This window comes from Notolabrus celidotus, chromosome 4 (assembly GCF_009762535.1).
Source record: "Notolabrus celidotus isolate fNotCel1 chromosome 4, fNotCel1.pri, whole genome shotgun sequence".
NCBI lineage: Eukaryota > Metazoa > Chordata > Actinopteri > Labriformes > Labridae > Notolabrus > Notolabrus celidotus.
The window spans coordinates 19,032,377-19,054,876 of NC_048275.1; the positions used below are offsets into that span (position 1 = coordinate 19,032,377).

At 41.9% G+C, this 22,500-nt stretch overlaps 2 protein-coding genes across 2 annotated transcripts in view; both read right to left on the minus strand.

Annotated features, from left to right (window-relative positions):
• The window catches only part of lrpprc (leucine-rich pentatricopeptide repeat containing), a 69,990-nt gene extending 53,846 nt beyond the window's left edge, over nt 1–16,144 (minus strand). Inside the window, 15 exon segments of the mRNA XM_034681294.1 lie at nt 558–642; nt 734–860; nt 10,592–10,623; nt 10,625–10,692; nt 10,829–10,889; nt 10,891–10,935; nt 11,139–11,296; nt 12,994–13,138; nt 13,237–13,363; nt 13,463–13,549; nt 13,813–13,871; nt 14,092–14,213; nt 14,538–14,660; nt 14,888–15,090; nt 15,887–16,144. Of these exon segments, the coding sequence (XP_034537185.1) occupies nt 558–642; nt 734–860; nt 10,592–10,623; nt 10,625–10,692; nt 10,829–10,889; nt 10,891–10,935; nt 11,139–11,296; nt 12,994–13,138; nt 13,237–13,363; nt 13,463–13,549; nt 13,813–13,871; nt 14,092–14,213; nt 14,538–14,660; nt 14,888–15,090; nt 15,887–16,092 (1,648 nt within the window). The 5' untranslated portion in view covers nt 16,093–16,144.
• Nucleotides 16,145–17,597: 1,453 nt separating this feature from the next.
• znhit2 (zinc finger, HIT-type containing 2) lies at nt 17,598–19,809 on the minus strand. Its single transcript, XM_034681296.1, has 2 exons — nt 19,683–19,809; nt 17,598–19,461 (listed from the first exon to the last, which is right to left on the minus strand). Exon 2 carries the CDS (start codon nt 19,395–19,397, stop codon nt 17,658–17,660), a length of 1,740 nt encoding a protein of 579 aa, XP_034537187.1. The 5' UTR covers nt 19,398–19,461; nt 19,683–19,809; the 3' UTR covers nt 17,598–17,657.
• Nucleotides 19,810–22,500: the final 2,691 nt, after the last annotated feature.

The window sequence follows — 22,500 nt, forward strand, 5'->3', positions numbered from 1 at the left end:
AACACCACTGCATGGCAAGGAGAAGTATGTGAAATGTTCAAACACTTTATTTTGTGAGGAGGGAAAACAATCCGTTGGGGACAATGAAAAACATAAAGAGGGAACAGAGTATGTGTATGCAATGTATGTGGAGAAAAAAGAGTGGTGGATGTTTTGAGACTAAAACGAGATGAAGGACAGAAAACAAGACGAGTCATCCATTATGTAACAGTCTTCTCCATCCCATCCCTCTGCCAGTGGAGGCACCTCTCGTTCTCGCTCTTTACATATTCAAACAGACAAATCTCTTAAAAGGCCTGATGAGCACACAGGAATAAGTGGGCAAATGTGCGAGAGTGTTTATGTGTGTGTATGTGTGTGTATGTGTTAATGCTGGTCCAATTAGCCCGCAGGCGAAGCAGCGATTTTTATGATGATTGGTGCCCAAGATGCAGAGGAGCCTCTTCTTGGTGTGTGTGTGTGGTGTGTGTGTGGTGTGTGTGTGTGTGTGTGTGTGTGTGTGTGTGTGTGTGTGTGTGTGTGTGTGTGTGTGTGTGTGTGTGCGCGCGCACGCTTACATTTGATGTATAGTTCGGCCAAGCTATTTGTGGCCATCGAACGAACCTCTGCAGACAAGCAACCCTCTGAATCCATGGAGATTGCCTGACGCCTAGACAGAGAGGATCAGGATTATGTCAGTAAAAGTTTTTCATCAACACTTACTCATGTACAGACCTGCAGACTTGTGATTTACCTTAAGGGCTGCTGCGCTGAATTTACATCCGGGGAAGACAGGGAAGATATAGTTGGATAACGTATCGACATCAGGGGACACACCAAGCTCCTGCATACCTTTCAACACCTCCATCGTTCCTACAACACACAAAGAATATCACATCAACAAAACTTTATTAACAACAACACATTTTTGGCTGGCTTGACAGCTGCTAAGAAGTTGGTTGCCACTAGATGGAAACACAACAACAATGGTTACTGGTTTGTTGATATTGTGCATTTGGAACCGTCTACAGCTCGCATCCATGGAGCCAGAGAGGACATAACTCAGCTATGGTGTGCTACAGTGGACGATCTAAGAACTTGCTGAACTGAGCAATCCCCCTCACACAGTTTCTCTTACATACCCAACATACACACACACCTGCATATACATAATAGGGGTGTAACGGATCCAAAACTCACGGTTCGGATCGGATCACGGTTTTGAGTCACGGATCGGATCATTTTTCGGATCAGCAAAAAAAATAAAAAAATAAAAAGACAAATATAACTTTGTCCTCCATTTATTTTGTAAAACACTTTTAAACTTTGCCCATTAAATAAAGACAACCATCACTCAAAATTTACTCTGGGCCCAGTCCTGGCTCATTTACTGCATTTCATGGCATGGCAAGTGAAGGAGCAGAGGAACTTCGAAAGTTTCACTCCATTCTTCTTTCATTGATGATTTTCACCGTCCACTTTTCTTTGAGATGCAAACTGACACACGTTTTCGTGCATTCTAGGGTCCTACAGCTGGCGAAGTGCAAATATGCGAACTGCTCCTAAATGAAAGTGAAAGTTAAAAATTGCACTCGCGCAGTGGACTCCAAGTGACCCAGTAACAGCCTGTCTGCGTATACGTTGACCTGGACACAAGTCCCGGTAAACATGACCCGAACACAGAGTGAAGGAATAACAGTTCGGGGGGCCATGAACAGGCGGCCGGAGCGGTCCGCGGGACGCGTATTGAGGCCTCTGGTCTAGTGGGTGCGCGACGGAATTTCATAACGTGGCTCAATCACATTCAGCATTCACTGTATTTCACAGGGAAACCAAAATGCTCCCATACATGTGACTTACAAGATGCAGGAGGTTTTTCAAGTTCCTCTGCTCCTTCAGCTTGCCATGACTACTGATGCGCTTGACGAGTGAGTGTGGATTGAACATGCGGTCATCACGTGAACATGCGCAACTTTTTTCATCAACCGATCCGCGGACCACGTCCGTGCGATCCGGGGAGAGGCATCCGTACGGATCACGGATCAACGATGATCCGTTGCACCACTAATACATAACTTCACCACATGACCACAACATATGAATTTTCTCCCTTCTTCTGGACCTGTTGTTTGTTTTGTTGTGTTCCCTTTTCTTTTTCTCTGTTTGTTGTTTTGGTCTTGATTCTGTATGTTCCTTGTTAATCTATGTTTGTATGTAACTGCAGAAAAAACAATAAAAAATTGATCACAAAAAAATAACCCAAAAACATTATAAACTTTCAGGATTCAGTTTGCTGTTCAACTAATAACTTAAAACAGCATATTTAATTTACAATGATTGAAAAAGTCTCCCTTTCAGAGGCTATAATAATGCATGTTTTGAATAACTTTACTGAAGGATCATCAGTTTACCAAACTAGCCAATGTTTTTAAACTGTAATAACCACTATTCAATATCACACTAGTTGTTCTTCTTTATCATGCCTTTGTTTTATGTGTTCTCAAGAAAGCAGGTTACAGATTTTTTCTGATTCTGACAAGAGTTATTTAGAATAAATATCCTTTTTAAGTACAAGCAAGACTTGAAACCTTAAAAACAGGTGGATATGTTGAGTTTTTTTCCCTGTGTGAAGAAAAAAACGTTAGGGATTTTTTTCTGCTATTTTAAATCAATTACAATGCTGAACTTTTACAAATATACACACACACATACCCTTTCATAGACCGGAACTGTTTAAGCACTGCTGAAATAAATGTATAAGAAATAAGCTGGCACACACCCTCTATCACTCATCCAGAAAAAAAAAAACCTTAACACAAGCACACACACAAACAAAATGCTAATGTCTGCTCCCCCTACACTTTGAACTTGAGGATACATAAACACAAACACGCACTCGGCCCGAAGTGGACTCTTGCACTGTCGCCCTGCTCTCCAGCGGACCCCTGAGGTCCTGCCCCAGGGAAGAAGGCCAAAACAGCCGCATGCATATGGAATAGCCACTTGCACACTCTCAGTGTGTCTGTAAGAATGTGTGTGGTTGTGAGTGTGTGGAGGAGCTGCTGCAGTACTTTGCATATGTCTGGGAGCGTGCCCACACAGGACATTGGCCTAAATGAGGACACACATGGGTGTCCATGTGTATGTGTACATCTCAGTGTGTGTTGTTAGGTGCATCGGTATGCTATATATGCAGTACCGACACACTTTGTTCCCATGTGGAGTTCAGCAAATTACCCTAAAGTGCTTGCTTGAGTCGACACACCTCAGGATGCTGTGTGTATTTAGTCCCCCACTCACAGTCTGACACACACACACACACACACACACACACACCACACACAACACACACACACACAAACACACACACACACCACACACACACACACACACACACACACACACACACACACACACACACACACACGGCTCTATAATTCCTGCATCCTTTGGGACATATGTGTTCACCTGGCAGTCTCTCTCTTTAGCTGAATAAAACATGAGTCCTGGGCTTTTATACGCCATTAAAACCTGCGGGTCCTGGTGGCTGCATTATCCCAGGTAAGACTACCTGACCCACTCCATCCTTCCATCTATATCCTCTCTCATTCATCCGCCCATCTCACTTGCCATCTACCCTGCTTTCAAGAAAAAGTAAACAAGGGATCTTCAGCATTCTTCTCAATGGAGGATCCATTCGCTCTGCCGTCCTTCCGTCCATTCTTATCCCCTAATCGCTTTCATCTGGCTTTTTTTATGAAAGAGAGGGCGCACCTGCTTTCCTCCTGAATAATTCCATATCAATTTCACGGTGAGCCAGACAGACAGAAAACAAGTGAATGGAGAGCTGGGTATAAATGCATAAGACAGTCTTCTCTCTCACGCGCTTTCTGGTTTCAGCAAGTGAGCTTTCATGATCATCAGCACTTTTCTGCCGTCCAACAAGCGTGTTTGTGTGTTTATTTTGTAAGTCAGGTCGGTAACCCTTTCAACCCTGAGGGTGTTTCTGCTCTGTCTTCACTTCCTTTATTTACAGGCTCACAGAAAAGTCACTGCATTTATTAGCTAAGAAACAATATCTCTGGATACCAAGAGAAGCCCTCAGTGTACCCAGGGTTATGACTACTCTAGAAAAGCTTTTATAAAATTCAGAGGTGAACAATATTTATGGCTGAGAAGAGATTCATCCTGCTTCACATCTGTTAGTTATCACTTTGCAGGGAGTATTATAGATTCATGCTTAGTGAGAAGTCTCAAGGGAAGTCAAACTTTTGAACGTTTTGAAGCATATCAGTGTCCCGCCATAACCAAAGAGTATTACATAAAACATTATTGAACAATATTGTAATGTTCTTTACTCTTCCAGCCCCAGAGGAGCACACAGAATGGCGTCTGTCTCCTATGAATGAGTCCTAGGCAGGCTCGGAGTGTTTCAGTAAACCTGGCTGGTTATTAAACTTCACTACACATAAATATTTTGATGTGAAAAGGTTGTTATTCATCCTCCTGTAGGTTCATGCTTTTACGCCTGTAGCTGCTGGTCGGCAATAAACGTCCATGCTGTCGACATGTTAGTATGTGCTTAAGTGTCGTGTCATTGTTTGGGTCGCTGTGCAGTAGATTTTAAGATAGCGTCTGAAGCTGGCTATGTTAGCACGTAAATAAGGTTGTACAGCTAGCCTGGCTCTGATATAAATGAATCAATCAGACTTATTTATGAAGCGCTTTTCATACAATGACTTTGTAACACAAAGTGCTGTACATAAAAACAACCTAAAATAGAATAAATGAAGCGGACCCCAAACCCACCCCACAATCCTAAGGTTAAGAACACAATATATGCAACAATAGTAATAAAAACAATTAAATTAAAAAAATAATAATAATAAGTTGCTGAACGAACTGACGAAACGCTCTCATGATATCTTAATGAGGAAACACTGTAGGTAAAATCAGATGTTAAAACTCAACACAGGAAATTAAAATCACCAAATTAAAATATGTTTCTAAGATAATAAAAACACTAAAATATTAAATGATTAAAAGAACATAAGATGCTATACTTAAAATAAGTTACATAAAAAAAAAAGTAGAAGAAAAGTGACAAAAATTTGAAATAGATAATAAATAAATAAATAAAACTATTAAGAATAAAAATAAAACTCAGCTAAAAGCCAGACTAAAAAGGTAGGTCTTGAGTTTGCTTTTAAAAATGTTGATGCTCTGTGCCGCCCTCAGATCGTGATGATAAAAGGCGGCCTCAACGTGGGTCTTAGTTCTTACTTTTGGTACAATTAAAAGTCCACTACCTGAAGACCTGAGGGCCATCACTGGCTCATATGATAAAAGCAAATCTGATAAATAAGAAGGGCCGAGACCATTAAGAGATTTAAAAACCAATAAAATAACCAATAAGATATAAGTTATCAAAATCCAATCACAAAGTTCACTGGCTAGCATTGTTTATTCTGTTAAAACCAAAGTTTTAAAATGACACATGGAGGTTTTGGCAGGGCTTAAATGTGGGGCTTTTTCCTTGCAAGGTGCACTACATTTCTTGCCAACTGATAATAAAGGTGGACAATGATGTCCCTGTGGTCTCAGTTGACTGTGACATGCTTTCATGGTTGCCATGACATTGTGATATTTTTGTATTTTCAACAAGCTGTACACAACTCTAACAAAAAGGTTTCTTATAAAAACTTTAAGAAAAAAATTCTTTAATAACTTTTCAACATCTGAAATGTGCAGGAAAACCTCCCGTAAAAGAGTTGAGGATAACTGAGGACAATGAAGAAACCAGCAATGATCTAAAAGTAAAATAAAATGTGATATATTATGCGCATAAGGTCATATGAACTGTTCTCCCTTAGGTCTTTTACTTTTCTCTCCATAATCCTCACTTGTGAGTAACCCTTTTTGCCTCTTCCCCTGTCTGAACAATTTAAATATAGACTGAGCAGAGAATTGAGAAGAGTGGAGGCCTCTCCAGGTTGGTCAGCACAAGCCTGACATACCATCCGGGGCAAGAAGTATCAAAGTAGTGAGTTAAGCATGGCAGTGGTCAGAAGATATCATCATCAGATTCATGTCTGCAGGTTAACTGTCATAGACGAGAAGTGAGGATGGAGAAAAGAGAGGAAAAGAGGAGTGGAGTGAACCGGTCGCTGTCATCTCCTCCTGTCCTTGGACATGAGTACCTGTCACTTCTCCTTTTCTTTTGCCTCCAACACCATCTGTCTCTCTATCTCTCAGTGTCGTGACTCTCTGAAGGTGGACTTTGTTTGCTGCGAGGCAATAGCCGTTTGTTGTTTGAAAACAGAAGAAGAGTACAAGAACTTTCCCATTTTGTGATACAAGAAAAGCTGCCATTCCAGCCTTGCTGGCTTCATTTTTTTCTTTTCATCAAGGCGATGCTTGGCTCTTGTCCCAGCAATTAGCTCTGCTGAGGATAGAACTGAGTCCATGAGGACTAAATTGCAGATTGCTGTGGTAGTACTTGCATGCAAGTGGGTTTATTTGACTGAACGGTCTGCCTTATGAAAGAGAGAAAAATGGTTCAAGATCGGGTAACATTAGGTCGGTGCAGCAGACTCAACAAGGGGACCTTTACATCTCTTGTCACCAAAAACGCACCAGGCTAGAAACACTCCCTTCCTCTGCACTTTCCCCTCCCTCACCCTCCTTTTTTTCTCCTTCCTCCACCATGTCAGAAGTGATAAGAGCGCGCTGCATCCAAGGACTGACAAGCGGTGGCTAGCTGGCGGCAGGTGGGAAGTATAGGCCAGCATATGCTTCCGCTAAACCCGCCAAATCCACACCTCATCAAAAGGCAAAGAGCCTCCACCCCACCCCCACCCCCCACCCGTTGTTCTCCTCTAACTCTACGGCTCCGACCCCTCTCTGCCCGCTAGTGACACCTGTGGACAAAAAGTGACACGGCGCTTAATATTTCATGGGCCGTGCACAGTGAGGCGCGTAATCCAAAGTGAATTCCCTCAGAGCGCTTGCATTTACATGAAATCAAGTCAACTCCGCATCAGTCACATCACCTGCACTGGCCCTCGAAAGCCCCCCCACACTCCAAATGTGGACCACACACACACCTCCTGCAGCCAATGAGTGTGAGAGAAAAAAAGAGAGGCTGCATGATTCATGAGGGTTAAGGCTAACACTGACGGAAGCAAGTGAGTGTGTGAGAAAAAAGAGAAGTTTCTTCACTTTCTGTCCTTTCTCTCTGCACCGTCATAACTAAATGGATGTTGTCTGATGTCTCTGTGTGGCTCTGAGGACTGTGCGGTCAGAAGACTGAAGTAAGGCTTGTGTCTATGTGTGTGGGTTGTGCATGTTTTAAACACATGTCTAATCCTCTTCTTCAAGCTGCCAAGCCGGGCACTGAAGCATCTCACCATTCAACTGAGAATGTGTCTGGACCGCACACAGAAGTCAATCTGCGCCGTCGCCACACTGGTCTAACCAGCTTCTCCTCCCTGCCAGCTCAAATGGCGTCAATTAGCTGACAGGGCAAAATGCATCATTTATTAATCGCTCTAAAAAACCCAAAGAGAGAGCCAGAGCTCAGCATAAATAAAACACTTAAAAGCCAAGCCGCTACTGATCGCGTCTGACAGGGTACGTTCGTAATGAGATGTGAATTCTGACAAGTCTCCAAATGCCGGCTATCTGTCCACTGAGATGATTTCTCCCACAAGCGCATCTCTGACAAAAGCAAGGAGAAAGGTATTCACTATTTCACTCAGCTGAGAGAGAAATCAGGAGCAGAAAATATTCCACTACACTGTGTGTGTTGAGCTGTTAGACTGCCTTCAGTTGCAGATAGAGAAGACAAAATTTAAGGCATCAATGCCAGATTTGGTCTGAGTGTCAGACCCATTTATGTCCAGTATTCAAAGAGTGATTATCCCCGTTTCACCTCTCCTCCGAAAGGCTTCTTCAGTTCTGACCAGACTGGGGAGAGAGCTCAAAGATGTGCAGGGAACAATACATTGGTGAAAACTAAACAACCTCTCCACAGACGCATGGCCCAACACAGAAGAGTCCAGCTCCACAGGCCAGGACTCAGCCGTACAACTGCACCTCAACGACAAGTGACACTCCTTTGAGGACAGCAAGGTTCAGATCCTGGACAGAGAAGACTGTTGGTATGAAAGATGGGTCAAGGAAGCCATCTATGTTAAGCTTGAACACCCTTCTCTTAACAGAGGCGGTGGACTAAGACACCATTTGTCTCCTACATACAATGCTGTTTTGAATTCTCTGTCAAAACAAGTAAGACCATACTCACACCAGAGACCATGTGATTCTAACGACTCACAGCTGACCCCATCACCCTAACGACTGTCAGGAACTAAGGACTGTCAGGAGGTACTGAACGACTGTCAGGACCCGACTAACGACCCTACTTAGGACCCTTTGTGACTCCTGGACACACCCACGACTGTTAGTGGCTTATATCTTCGAGCTCTTCCCCCAGTCTGGTCAGAACTGAAGAAGCCTTTCGGAGGAGAGGTGAAATGTCTTCAAGAATTTCTACCAGTCCAGTTGCCTTACAGATCAAGCTTTGGATTACCATGACATGGATGACTGAGAACTTTCACAGACATATTCTGTGACATCAACCATATTTAATATAGTTTAGGCTAATTTTAAAGAGTAAGTTGCTACAGTGAGAACATCACTGCTGCTCATGTTGATAGGTGCAACAAAACACTTGTTTCTGGGGAAAAACTGAGACTTTAAAACAGACAAGCAATGAATAACTCTGAATAACTTTTTCTGGATGCCTTCATCTGATTAAAAAAAGCTCTGTGATTATCATGGGCCATCAGAATGCTTATAGAGACCCTACAAGGATCGTCCATCTGATGAGATTTCCTGATTACACAAGGTTCTTACATAAAAAAAAAAGAAATGGGACAGAGGAGGATTTCGGTGAAAAACTGAGAACCGTGTGAAGGATTTGAGGACAGCCACTGGAGCCAAATGACCTCTGACCTCTGTATGTGAAGACATGTATGCGTGTCTGGATTTGTAAGAGGGGTGCTTCAGGCTACTGCGCCCCTGTAGTGACACCAACTAGGCACATACGGTGTCCCATGCCATGGAGCAAAGGTCACCAGATAGAACATTCTTAAACACTCATCCCGTTTCTGTTAATAACAGCGATTTTAAGCAAACTTTTAACATCTCAGAAAAAGGGAATGGAAGTTATTCACATTTATATAAAATGATTTGAAGAAAATAAACAAGGCTTGCTGAAAGGCTTAGATTTGTTTGAAATCTGTGGTATATGGGGCACTGATTTGGCCTAGTGGTTAAATCACACGTGGCACACCCCATGCGTAGGAGGCTATAGTCCTCAAGCAGGGACACAGGCAGCATGGGTTCAATTACAACCTGATTTCCCATCTCTCTCTTTGTATATATTGGACTACTTTGAATTCTCCTCCATTGCAGCAATTTGATGCAATGATTTTAACACACACAGAAGGGTCAGCTCATTGGCAGGAGTCAACACCTGCACTAGTCTGCAAAAGCTTGTCTAAATCCCATTGAGTGCCTCAACCTTGCACAACAAAGGCAAAAAGTACCTCAGGCTAGCATCGATACTTTTTGCATAATTGTTCTTATTATTTTTTGAAAATGCACCCATAAAATATTTAGGGAAACAACTACTGTGAAAACACTTTTTTCTTTCAGCTGTGGCTGTTCAGTTAACGTCAGCTGTGATATAAATAAGTCTAGGTTAACTGCTGTATGAATGAGACTTGAAGGTTAAAGCATTAAAGAGGAAATATATTTATTACTTTTAGCTGCACTGTATTTGTAACTTCAGGCCATAAAGCTTTACTGTACTCTCCACTCTCAGTTCAAAAATGTGCAGTAGACTTGACCCTGGAGAAAAGAACCGTGCAGAATTTGAAGATCAGATGAATGAAAACTGTGACTTTCATGTCTGAGCACACTCTCTGAAAGTCAGAGTGCCTTTTGGGTCCTCAATTCATCCGTTCAAAGTTCTAAACTTTGAGATCTATTCCCAGAGCTCTGGGAATGTGTATATGTTTGTGAGTGTGTTGCTGGTTTGTAAGTAAGTGTGTATGTACGTGTTGTTCCATCCTTCCTGCTCCAACTCTCTCACGCGGGGATCAGACCTCTTTGCCCTTGACTGCCCCTGCCCAGTGAAACCGGTCCCAGTAGGACCACTCTGTGAGGCATTAATATTTGAGGGAAACACTCCTTTAAAAGCTCTTTCCGGTACAGAGGACTGAGGAAGTCATAATCCCCCTCCCGCTCCTCAAAAATAACACACGGAACATATGCTGCAAAGATCATGCAAACCAAAAAGAAGCCGCTCTGTTAACCGCACATACACACCAGATGTTCACATGAAGTTAGAGTGGCTTTAAGGGTAGAAATATAAATACAAAGTTATGCAACCTTGTGTGTGTGTGTGGGTGTGTGTGTTGTGTGTGTGTGTGTGTGTGTGTGTGTGTGTGTGTTGTGGGTGTGTGGTGTGTGTGTGTGTGGGTGTGTGTGTGTGTGTGTGTGTGTTGTGTGTGTGTGTGTGTGTGTGTGTGCATACCAGCTGTGTTTGCTGTCTTTCATGTGCTGAGTGAGGAGAGGGCCAAAAGTAGTGTGGCCTTACGGGGAAGTCCTGCTCCTTTAACATCTTCATCAGCTCTAAACACATCCCTTGAACACAAATCAATAAAAATAATAATTAAATGCACATGATGAGATAGATAGATAGAATTCAAATATGAAGGATGGATGTGAAGGAGGATGTAAAGGTCTGGCAAATTAAGGTAGAATTAAATATGTGCTGTACCTGTCTTCTTGGCCTCCAGAGCACAGGACAGAGTGAAGCTGAGTGGTGAAGAGTGCAAGTTTTGAATCATGGAGCTCTTTGCAAAAGTGACCCAACTTCTCCGATGGCTGAAGCAAACAATCAAAACAAAAGCAGAATTTAATTTGAGCATCTTAATCTGAACTAAAAATGCATTGCAAAATCATTTACAAACTGATGTCAGCTTGCAGTCCTTAACTGGCAAGCATTGAATCTCTAATCTTGTAGGAATTCAGGATTCTATGTCATAAAACACTTATTAGAGCGCCGAGCAATATTGTTCTCCATGTACCGTTTCCATGTTGGCACAGTGACGCAGGAAGAAGTTGCCCAGGTTGGGAGAGTCGGAGTTGAAGCTCTCAGACTGCAGTGTTGGGAATGTCTTCAGGATGTTGAAGGCGGTCTCCTCGAGGCCTTGGGTGATGAGGCTCAGACACAAGTTCATGGCATCTATGAGAAGATCAACAAATACTAATTATACTCAGTCTCATAACATGTATTTATTTATTTGTTTATATACAGTGTACAGCCATTTAGTTGTACCAGAGTTAGCTGGCAGCTAATTTACATCTGTAGTCCCTGGGCAGGAGACAGAGGCGATGCCACGGTAATTATTTTATTTCACTGTGCAGCACTTTTGTAAACTTGGTTGTGAGCAAAGCACCTCATCAGGTCAGAGGGGACAGGCCCGAGGTCGAGTGAGAGGGGCAGTAAATAGAGGCAGGGGACGAGGAGTACACGCCGGGGAAATGTACGCGCAGGAGGCGGGCAGGAACGGGATTTGAATGGTAAGATATTTTAGCTCCCAAAAACGGTGATTGGTTGGTGTTTTCCAAGGTTTACTCTGGCTGTAGATAGCAGCTTTTCTTCGCTGTTTTTTAAGCACACATTATGTATTGATTGCCATCAGGACATAAAGATCATTTTAACCAGTATAACAAAAAGTGTATCTAAATCTGATTACCAACCCCAGCTTTAAGAGATTGACTTAATCTTAAGGATGTTTCAATGCCTGTTAACACTGTCACCAGGTTAATGTCAGATTAGTAGCAAGCTACTGAAACAGCCTTTTGGTTTCAAGGCAAAGGTTCACGGTGATATATCTGACTGTTTAAATCAGTCATCATCAGTCAATCATCACAGAAGCTTAAAGGTATCATTCACACATTTTCAAGGTTATATTACTTGTTGTTTTCTTTCACACAAAGATTATATTAGTAGGTAAATTAATACAAAGTTTATCAATTAAGTTTTAAAAGCTGTTTGAACTTTTCTTCCTCCATTTACAAATTTGATTTCCCTTACATTAGCTTTACTCGTTCCTAAGACATTAGCTTGTTTTATTATGAGATCCCAACAGCATTCATTGACAGATATTTTGAACAGAAGCTGAATTGTCTGTATAGGTATCCTTCTCACCAAAACAAACAAACCTTGTAATTGAAAACTCGTCAAATTAGGGGTAAAATTTAGTGTCACTCCCAAACTCTTGGGAAGGAGGATTGTTTTTTTTCTCCAAGCTCTAAGTCCCAGATATTGTCATCACCTAACCTCGGTTGGTGGAGATTATAGAAACAAAGAAATACACGAGGAGTGAAGGCTGATTTATACTTCTGCGTCTCCCCTATGCAGCAGGGGCTGACGCAGACACATACACATACATGAGCCCCACATACTTGTGCGTCGATGTGTCTGTGTCGCGCAGCAATTCTCCGCCGAAACGCATGAGGGCAGTGTGGTCTCTCTGATAGCCGGCCGCCTGCTTCCGGTCCCGCTACGATCTGTTTACTTTTCCACAGAGATTCAGAGCGTGTTATGTTAATCTACAGCTGATACATGTTGCTGTTTATCATACAGACATGATTACATGAAGAATAGAGAGGAGGAGATGAAATACACGGCCGATGTGCGGCTGATGTCCAGGATCCCGGAAATGTTGTAAATGCGGGAAAGACAAAGCCGCCGAGCAGACCAATCACAGGGTTTGAGGTCCGCGTCGGCTCTACGGGGAGTTACATTTTGGAGGAGGTGCACGTCAGCTACGTGCGTAGGCCTCTGCGTAGGTACGGGAGCTACGCGGACCTACGGTGTAGGGTACACCGTTGATTCAACGCAGAAGTATAAATCAGCCTTAAGTGCCGGTTTACCTGGAACGTAACCCCTCTCATGCTTCAAGCAATTGACCATCTCTTGGATGTGCTGCTGGTGTCCGGCCTTGGCCAGGGTGTAGATGACCTGCATGATGTCCCTGTCCATCAGACTGCAGTCTGCACTCTCTGCTTCCTCTATTGTCTGATAAAGAGAGAAGGAGAAGGAGAGACACAGGGTAAGTACAAGATGAGGATAGGGTGAAAGCCAGAGATACGAACAAAGAATGAACACACACACACCTTTTTCAGACTGTCCAGGTCTCCCTTCTCAGCATACGCCTTCAGCAGTGAAAGATAAGTATCAGGACCCGGTTCGATTCCTGCCCCTTGCATCACAGGCAGGATGTTCTTAGCACTCTCGATGTCCCTGCAAACAACAGTTAAGAGTTTAAACCCCAATTGTTCCTTGTATTTTAAAAATCCATGTCATACATTACACTGTTAAAACCAAAAGAGTGAGACTCACCCTGCACGAGCATGGCCGGTTACTAGAGAGTTGAAAACAGCATCGGTGATGGGTAAATCTTTGCTCTTCATGAAACCCAGTATGGTGCTGATGAAGCAGAGAAGGGAAATAAAGACAAGGTGGATTCAGAGACATGATGTTATACTGGTTGAAGGGACTGATAGTTTGTAATGAAGTTGGTGGAAAAGTAAAACAAACTATATATCCCCTAAATTAGAAGCATATCATACATCCAGAATTTCGAATGTAAAGATGATGTTTTTTTTACTACCATTAGCTGTTAAGTAGCTAATCCATCAGAGCATTAATTCTGCTGTTTGATTTGTAAGCAGGACAGAAAGTGTGCTCACCTGGCTCCCTCGATGTTTCCACTCTGGCAGTAGGCTGCGATCAGTCTCTGGTAGGTAACCTGTGCACAAAACATTTAAATGAGGTTCAAACAAGGCTTATAACTATCAAATGCAAATTGTTGAAACGGAATGCAATAGTGTAACTCTGCAGCATGTAGATGGGGATCATTTATTTTTTCAATATTTACCACAATACAATGTGGATGGCAATAGACATTTCTAAGAGATGAATGATGATACAGTAAGGTGTGGTATTGTACCCTGCACTAAAGCACTCACTCTGTTGGGCTGGATGTTGGCTGCTTCCATCTTGGCCAGGAAGTCAGTGGGAGAGAATTCGAACTCATTCTGTAGATAAACCTTCAGCAAGGCGTTGTAGTGACTAACATCATACTGCGCACCTGAAGAAGACAAAGTGAAAACCATTGCATCAGCATAGCTTTAGCAACTATGGCATACAGTGGTACATCAAAATAACAGGAATACTGTAGAAAGCAGCTGGTTGATCTCTAAGATGCTGTGTATGTTTAGATTACATGCATCATAACAGCATTGATTCATTTTAAACCTTGGATGCCGAAAATCAGCTCCAATATTCCTCCTATAGCTTAAAAAATGTCCAATCATAGGTTCATTCTTGACAAGTTTAGCATACACAAGCAGCAATATTAATGCTGGTTCAGCATTAAGGTGATCAAGCTGCAGCTATTGATGAAGCCTCTTACCCAACTCTTGCAGCTTCTCCCAAACTCGATGTGCAAGATCATTGCGCTCCTGCAGAGGTACCTCTGGCAGCAGAGAGCCACAACTACGCAGCAGCAATAAGGCCTGGTTACCACTGGGGTAACCTGCAAACACACAAGAAGAAAAAGTTAGGAGGAAGTGAAGAAAAAGAAAGAATAAAAACTGACACAATGACTCAATTGGTTTCATGAACAGACATATACAGCATTGTTTTAGTTTTAAATGCTTGTCTTTCAGTGATAAGAAATGGTCCTGAACAAAAATGTGTCCAAAGTATCAACAGGGCAATTGTTTATGTTGCAGTTCCTTGATCATGTCAGCATCTGCCCACCTGTCCTACAAATATCATGAAAGATGCGGAGCAGCAGGGTCTTGGTGATGCGGCCAGTTCTCCTCACAGAGCTGTCCAGCTTAGCCAGAGCCCAGTCAAACTGCTGGATCTGCTTGGTCCGCACCGCAGTACCGGCCTCGTTCTTTTGTTCAGTGGCCACAGCATAGTTACGCACGCACCCGACTGTGTATGGCCACAGACGGCTGTAGAGAGTTACACAATGACAGTGAAGAGAGGGGGTATGGTAGAGACATGATTGGAGGGAGAGGGTGGAACAGAGAACAAAAAACAGAAGAATTTAGTGGATGAAGAATTAACAGATTTAAATAATTCTTCTGTGGTAACAGGTGATAATGACTTTATACATATCTACACAGGAGTATGAAAGATACATCTCTGGATGAACTGCCTGCCCCTAAGTTTTGAAGTGGTTATGACCTTGAGAGAACAAAAAGCTCCAGCAGAGTAACCCCTGAGTGTTTTCCATCGCTTAGTGCTCTGTGTGATATAAAAAGTAATTCATGATGAACAGCTTGTACCACATTTTTCATTAATATTAACTGCTGCAGGATAACCTACATGGCTAGTCTCCATTGAGTGGGCTTTTGCTAAAAGCTAGCAGGCACTGAAGCAAATAGTATCATATCAAATAAATGATGACAGGCCTGAATGACTACATATATGAGATCGTTCCAAACCAAACTTCTGTTTTTGGCTCCCTCATGGGCTTTTAAACATACATGTGAGCTTGGTTACACAACATCTGATCATCACCTTGTGTAAGCCATGGAGCCATGTTTACCTAACCAGCTAGCTAACCATGCATGTTTAGACATCTTTTTTTACATTAAATTCACATGTGTAAACACACAACATTTTAAACTGCAGGTCATATTCAAGTGGACATGTGTTTGTCTCTGGCTGTCATTGAGCCTCAATGACATTTCTGTTTCACGCTCACGCGTGGATCACAGCTACACCAGCTAACAGACATGATACCTGGATGCATTTTCCGTAGCTCTGCTGATCTGTCGGGAACAAACTCCGGTCTCTTTGCGACCCACAGCCCCGCTGTACAGCCGGCTGACTGGCGGTCCGGTTCGTTTTGTGCCTGTGATCTGGAGCAAGCCCGAAGGCGAGAACTTTAGTAGCCGGGCTGATCTCAAGAGCGCTGCCATGTTTTCTGTCGCACACTGGAAGGGCATCCGCACCACGTGACCAGTCAAAGAAAGCACCGCGAGAGTACAGACGGAGCACCAGTGGGGTTAGGGTTCAGGTCTCAGGCCTCAGGTCTATGGTTTAGGCATACAGTCTATGGGTTTAGGTTTATGGGTCAGGGTTCAGGTCTCAGGTCTATGGTTCAGGTCCTATGTTCATTTTTATTTATTTTATTTATCTACTCAGTTTGTATTGATATTTTTAGCCTTAGTTGTATTTGCAACTCTTATCCTTACCCTTTTAAAAACTATTTTCACTTTAACTTATTTTAATCAAACATATTTTATTGTTTGTATGCATTGGTCTCTATTTTAGTCTCTATTTTTATTTTATTAGTATTATTTTTATTATTATCATTATTATTATTATTTTCCCTTAATATGTCTTGCCATTGTTTTACTTCTGCTTCTTTCATGTTTTTCAATCGCTGTAAAGCACTTTGGGTTGCATTTGATTTGTATGAAATGTGCTATATAAATAAAGCTTGATTGATTGATTGATTGATATGTTCAGGTCTATGGTTCAGGGTTCAGGTCTCAGGTCTATGGTTCAGGTCCTATGTTCAGGTCATGGAATAGAATAGAATAGTCTTTATTTGTCATTGTCAGGTGTACAAACAAATTAGAAGCGCTGCTCCTGAAGGTGCATGAGATACAAATAAAATAAAAACAGGTAGAAAATATGTATAAAAGACAATATAAATACTAATAACAGTTCCCGGTATTGCACTTGACATGAATATTATTGCACAGTTATAAATATTGCACATGAGGGGATTGTTTATGTCAGCTGTTTGTGGGTGTTTAGTGTTGTGATGGCTCTCGGAAAGTCTCTGAGTCTTTTTATCTGAGCTCTGTGTGACCTGTAGCGTCGGCCAGAGGGCAGCAGGTTGAAGAGGTGGTGACTTTGGTGACCGGGGTGAAAGTTGTATGTAAAATAAAGCTAAGTATGACGTTGTCAATTCCCAATGAATACAGTATATATTAGGTATACTCGTCTGAAGAATAAAAAAACAAACTACTCTTAATACTCAAAACTATTTTAAGCATTAATGTTAATTCTCAAAGAAAACAAATGTTTTGCAATGAGCTTTTCTGTCATTAGGCCCACTTCAGTCTTTCTGAAATGCTCTCCCCAGGTTCCCTAAAACAGGGGTTTCCAAACTTTTCAGCTCGGGACCCCCAAAATATAGGTGCCAAAGACTCCAAAGGTACCGACCGAATTCCATCGGTACTACCGAGTACCGACTCACGTAAAACCAAACGGTACCATGTTTCGGTACCTGAACGCATCCCTGTGACTGTGAGGGGCAGGTATCTCCCATCTGCAAATAAGAGATACCTGACTATTTTGTAATGGCACCCATTTTTATGCCAAGTGACAATATGCTTCAATTATGTCGCTATAACGATTTAATAATATTAGGTTTCACAGCATATCAGGAACAAATCAAAATAACTTTTTAGTGGTTGAATCATATAGAAGACAATAATTCAGGTAATCAGAAATATCTTTATTTTGTGGTGAACTTGTAATTACATTGAAGAAAACATCAGCTCAATTCCTCAATTAAGCTTCTATTCCCTTTGCTCTTCTTCTTCTTCAAGTTCTGCTCAACTACAGTCTTTGCTTTCTCCAAGCTGATCCTCACACTCTCTCTTCTGCTGTGTTCAGTCCACAACTCAATAGCAAGTGAGCGAATCCTGTTTTCATTGTCCAGAACCCAGGCTTGAAAGAATTCACATTTCTTTGTTGCCAGGAAATACTTCTGTCTCTTTGCTCCTTCTTCTTCCTCTTTAGACAGGGTTGTTCTGGCCTTTGAGAGTACTGAACGAAGCTGACTCAAGGCTGCCAGGCAGTATCCTGAAGCATCTTTCCTGTTCCTGCCGGTCATGACGTGAGCCGCGGCTTCCACCGCCCTGGCTGGGGCAAGAGGATCTTCCTTATCCAGGTAACCTCCATCCAAAATGAGTGTTTCCCCACCGTCTAAGGCCTCCTGGAGGGAGCTGAACACCCTGTTAGAGTTCAGTGCCTCAGAAAGAGCAAGAGTCATGTCACAGAACTCAAACATCATTGAATCCGTGTCATTGTTGAAGAGAGACAGGGTGAAAGTGTAGCCATAGAGCGCATTGACCAAACCGTAGCAAACTAAGGGAGATGGATTTGCACACAAGGAGCTCAGCTTTGGTATTTTTGCTGAAATTGAAGGGATGCTTCGAACTGTTGAACTTCCCTTGCTCTTGCTTATGTCCTTTCTCTTTTCTCCTTTATTCTTTCTCAACTTTGAAGCAGTTTTTCCCTGATTCTGAACCACTTCTTGAGCTTTATTAGCACTCTCCTGCTGCTCTACCAAGCCTGCATGCTCTTTACCCTGTTTGCTCATTTCTTCTTCAAGCACCTCCACCAGGGATCTCCCACCCTCCTCATGCTCCTCCCACCAAGGCTTCCACAGGCAGACCAGCCTTCCAAGAGCTCCATCCTTCATCAGACCCATAAATGTATCTTTCTCTTTACTGTTGAGAAGCTCCCACAGTTCCTCCTCACCCAGTTTGTCAATATCAAGCCCTGAAAGCCGATCAGCCAAGTCCAGCTCCCCTTCTGCACCTTCAGGGTCCTCATCTATGTCCCCGGGAAGCAGGTCTTCTCCTTCTCCAATCTTTTCAAGTTTCTTTAAAATAGCCTCAATCTCAGTTTCAGTCCCCTCTCCAGACTGTTGAAGCTCTGCTAACCGGGACAAGAGCTCAACCACCTGCACTTTCCCTGTTGCCTCTCCTTCTCCTTCGTCTGTGTCCTCTGAGAGAACACCAGCTTCTTTTAATAAAGTTTCCATCCCTCCATCCGTCCTCTCCGCTTTTTGTCTGAGTCCCAAAAGAACCTCCTGCATTTTCTTTCTCCCCTCACTTTCAGTTTTCCCCATATCCTTCAGCTCCTGTAGAACAGACTCCTTGTAAAAGTCCTCAGAGCATACAGAGTGCTCTTGGCTTTGGTAGCAAGCCAAGCCACAGTAATGCAGGTTGCATCTTGGGCAGGTGTAACAAGCAGGTTTACATTTACACAGCATGCAGACTGCACTTCTCCTTGTATTGCTATCATCCTCTGCAGTCTTTTCCTCTTGTGTCCTTGCTGGTGTAAGAAGCTCCTCTTGTCCCGAAGCAGCTCCTCTGGAAGGAAGCAGGATCCCATCTCTGTTCACCGTGTCGGGCTCTGTCTCTGTCCATTCCTCTTTCGGACCAATGTCTGTCAGAAGACTCCGCACTGACAGAGGAAGTCTCCGTCTAATTACTGGATTCATCACTGGCTGAACTTGACCGCAATGTTGTCGCAGAGGGAAATGCAGTTAATCCAAAGATGGTGGCCTAATAAATGGACAAATACAAACTATGTAAGTACAACGTATGTCACAACTCAGAAAGACAGCCTAAGGTTTATCAGAGTTTAATCTTAACAACACACATCGTGTGCTTTTCGTAGCTTGACATCTGTAATCCGCTGTGTTGTTAAGGATCATCTCTTTTAAGGTCCTCTAAATATATCAAGCATTGTCAGTGTGAATGCATCAAAAACAAACAGCACTTACTTTCCAGCACCAGCAACAACCCCAACGTTTCGAGTAGTAAGCCAGCAGTCGCGCCAAACCGTCGCATGTTGATGACGTCAGTGACGGAAAGCAGCTTTTCCTTTTTCCCTGTATTTTCTTCTCAGTCAGGATCAGGATCAGGATCAGTCTATGCGTGCTATAAGCCTGCAGACAGTTGTCTACTATCCCAGCTTCTCAAGCTACTGGTGATATTATAAAATCAATTACTGTAATAATATACATAATTTGAATTAGCATCATACCCAAACCTGACTATATTTTGAAGTGTTTAAATAACTAGTTAAATACAGTTTAATAGACGGTCATTGCATTTATATGCAGTAGTGGACAAAGTACACAGTTTCATTACTTAAGTTGAAGTATAGATACTCCATGTCAAATATTACTCCAATACAAGTGAAAGTTGCTCTGTCAGATTATTACTTGAGTTTAAGTACTGAAGTACTTGCTTTTAAAAATACTTCAGTATTCAAAGTACTTTTTAAAATATTTCAAAACGGTGTATTTTCAAAATCCATAAGCACAGTCAAGAATACATAGGAGTCCTCTTGGTTACATAATGTTTATTTACAAACCATTACTTGAAACCTATAAAAACTATACCATGGAATGAAAACAGCAACTAAGTTTGAAGTGGAAATGTTAATCTGGGATGAAACAAATGTTGCGTAGCTCAAAACGCTTTCTCAGGTTGGACAGTGAATTTTTGTAGGTTTGGGCAGAGTGGGAAACAGGGAGAACATTTCAAAAGATACATATTATTCTTTATTTCAAAATCCTCTAACACGTGCTGAAGATATGGCCATGGGTGCTCAGGTGGAGAATTATAGCCATCATTACCGCCTCTACATGAACTGCCAGATCTGAGTGAAATTTACTGTTTGCTCCCCGTTCAACCGAGGGATCAGATTTAAGAAAAGAGAAGGAAATTCATGAGCTGACTTCAAAGCAAAAGTAGTGAGTAACGAGAGCATTGATAGAAATATAGTGGAGTAAAAAGTACAATAATTGTCTTCTGAATATTGTGGAGTAAAAGTAATACGTTTCACCCAAAAATAATACTGAAGTAAAGTACAGATACTCAAAAAATGTACTTAAGTACAGTACTCAAGTAAATTTACTTTGTTACTGTCCACCACTGTTTATGTTCATGTTGCTTTGCTGTAGTTAAATTAAATTAAATTGCTGTCATTAACAAATGGAGTCTGTCCACCAAACATCAGACACATTTAAACACTGAAAGGACTTTGGACCTCTATTCAATGTTTGAATGTACATTTTTGTTGGAATTCTCAACCCTAATGAGAGTATAGTTAGTTGTCATAATAGGATATCTCAATAAACATATGTTATAATCAAAAACATATTTAATATTGTAGTTTGAAAATTCTGTAAAACTTAATTTGATGAAATTATATAGAAAAACTATTTATGGACTAGGCAATATCTTTCAAGAAATTAAGTAACCTATTGGTAGAAGCAAAAGTAGGCTACTTATTCTTCAATAGCCATTTGTAAGTTGATTTTGAAACTTCTCATTTATTTAAAAGTTCACAATAAAGATAATTAATATGAAAAAAAATTAGAAAATGTAAAACGCATTCATAATCTCAGTTATAAATAACACGTTTTGATATTGTATGGCTTTGTAATTTAGAAAAACTATCCCAAAAATGTATATCCATTGTTTTTCTTGTTTAACAAGTAGATAACACGGGCAGCCATCATCTTTGTTTACTTTAAAATGTAGTTACCTGGACACCAAAAACTAGTTAAATGTTCATTGACCAATACAAAGGTGATGTCCTGTAGGTATTTGTGATTTCCATCATTATTGTTCAGTGAGGCCTACAGTGGCACTGCCTACATATCCCTGTAGCTATAGTGTGTAGCTGTAGTCTTGATTAAGATGATTGATTCAATGATTCTATGACCTAACTGATTGAATACAATTAACCAAGGAGAAAATGACCCATCACAAGCATGCATCCATGTTTTATTCTGACTAACTGCCTCTCTATCTAACTTTATGTCAATATGTGAGTGGATCAGGCATGTCCATCTATGTGTGTGTCTTCCTGGTTGTTCTGTGTGTCTACATCTCCCGTGGGGCTGTTTGCTGTGAGGTGATTGTCTCCTGCAGTGGGTCAAGCATGGTAAAGGTCATGCAGGTGGGGAGTTGTCAGATGGCTGTCCACCCCTTGCTGGGCCAATGGGTTCCCGTGCCGCCTGTCACAGCCCATGGGGAAAGGGGGAGGAGGCGGGGGTCTGGGGTTGACGTGTGCCATGCTGTCTTGGCCCCGCCCCTGGCTGCCGTGCCAGCAGTCCTGGGCAGGATGCTGTCTGCTCGTATCTCCTTTATTCTTCTCTGGCATGTTCTGTGACCCCCTGTATGTACCCCCAACACTTCATCCACAAGCTTACTCACTAACTGTTCCAGATCATATGGAATTTTACACAATCTCATGAAAGTTAAGAATGGTTGTGTAGTGCTTTTAGATTTTAGTTGACAGTAAATAAACTTGCGGTCAAGGTAAGTGTGACATGTAATGATGGTCCACACTTGGACATCAGTTATGTGAGGGAAACATAAGGAAACCAGGTCACAACTGAACCAATTTTGGCTTTATATAATCCTCCACATGTAGCTTGTTGCATGGAAATAATCTCACTGATTTGTTATTCATTGTTTCAACTTGTCATGACCAACAAATATAACCCACATAGCCTTATGTATTTATTTCCCATTGCACTTGCGGCTCCTCTATACACAAACACACATTGTTATATGGCCTTT

Coding starts and splice junctions, on each gene's coding strand:
- znhit2 (XM_034681296.1), bottom strand. CDS start 19,397: ATGAATCCAGTAATTAGACGGAGACTTCCTCTGTCAGTGCGGAGTCTT.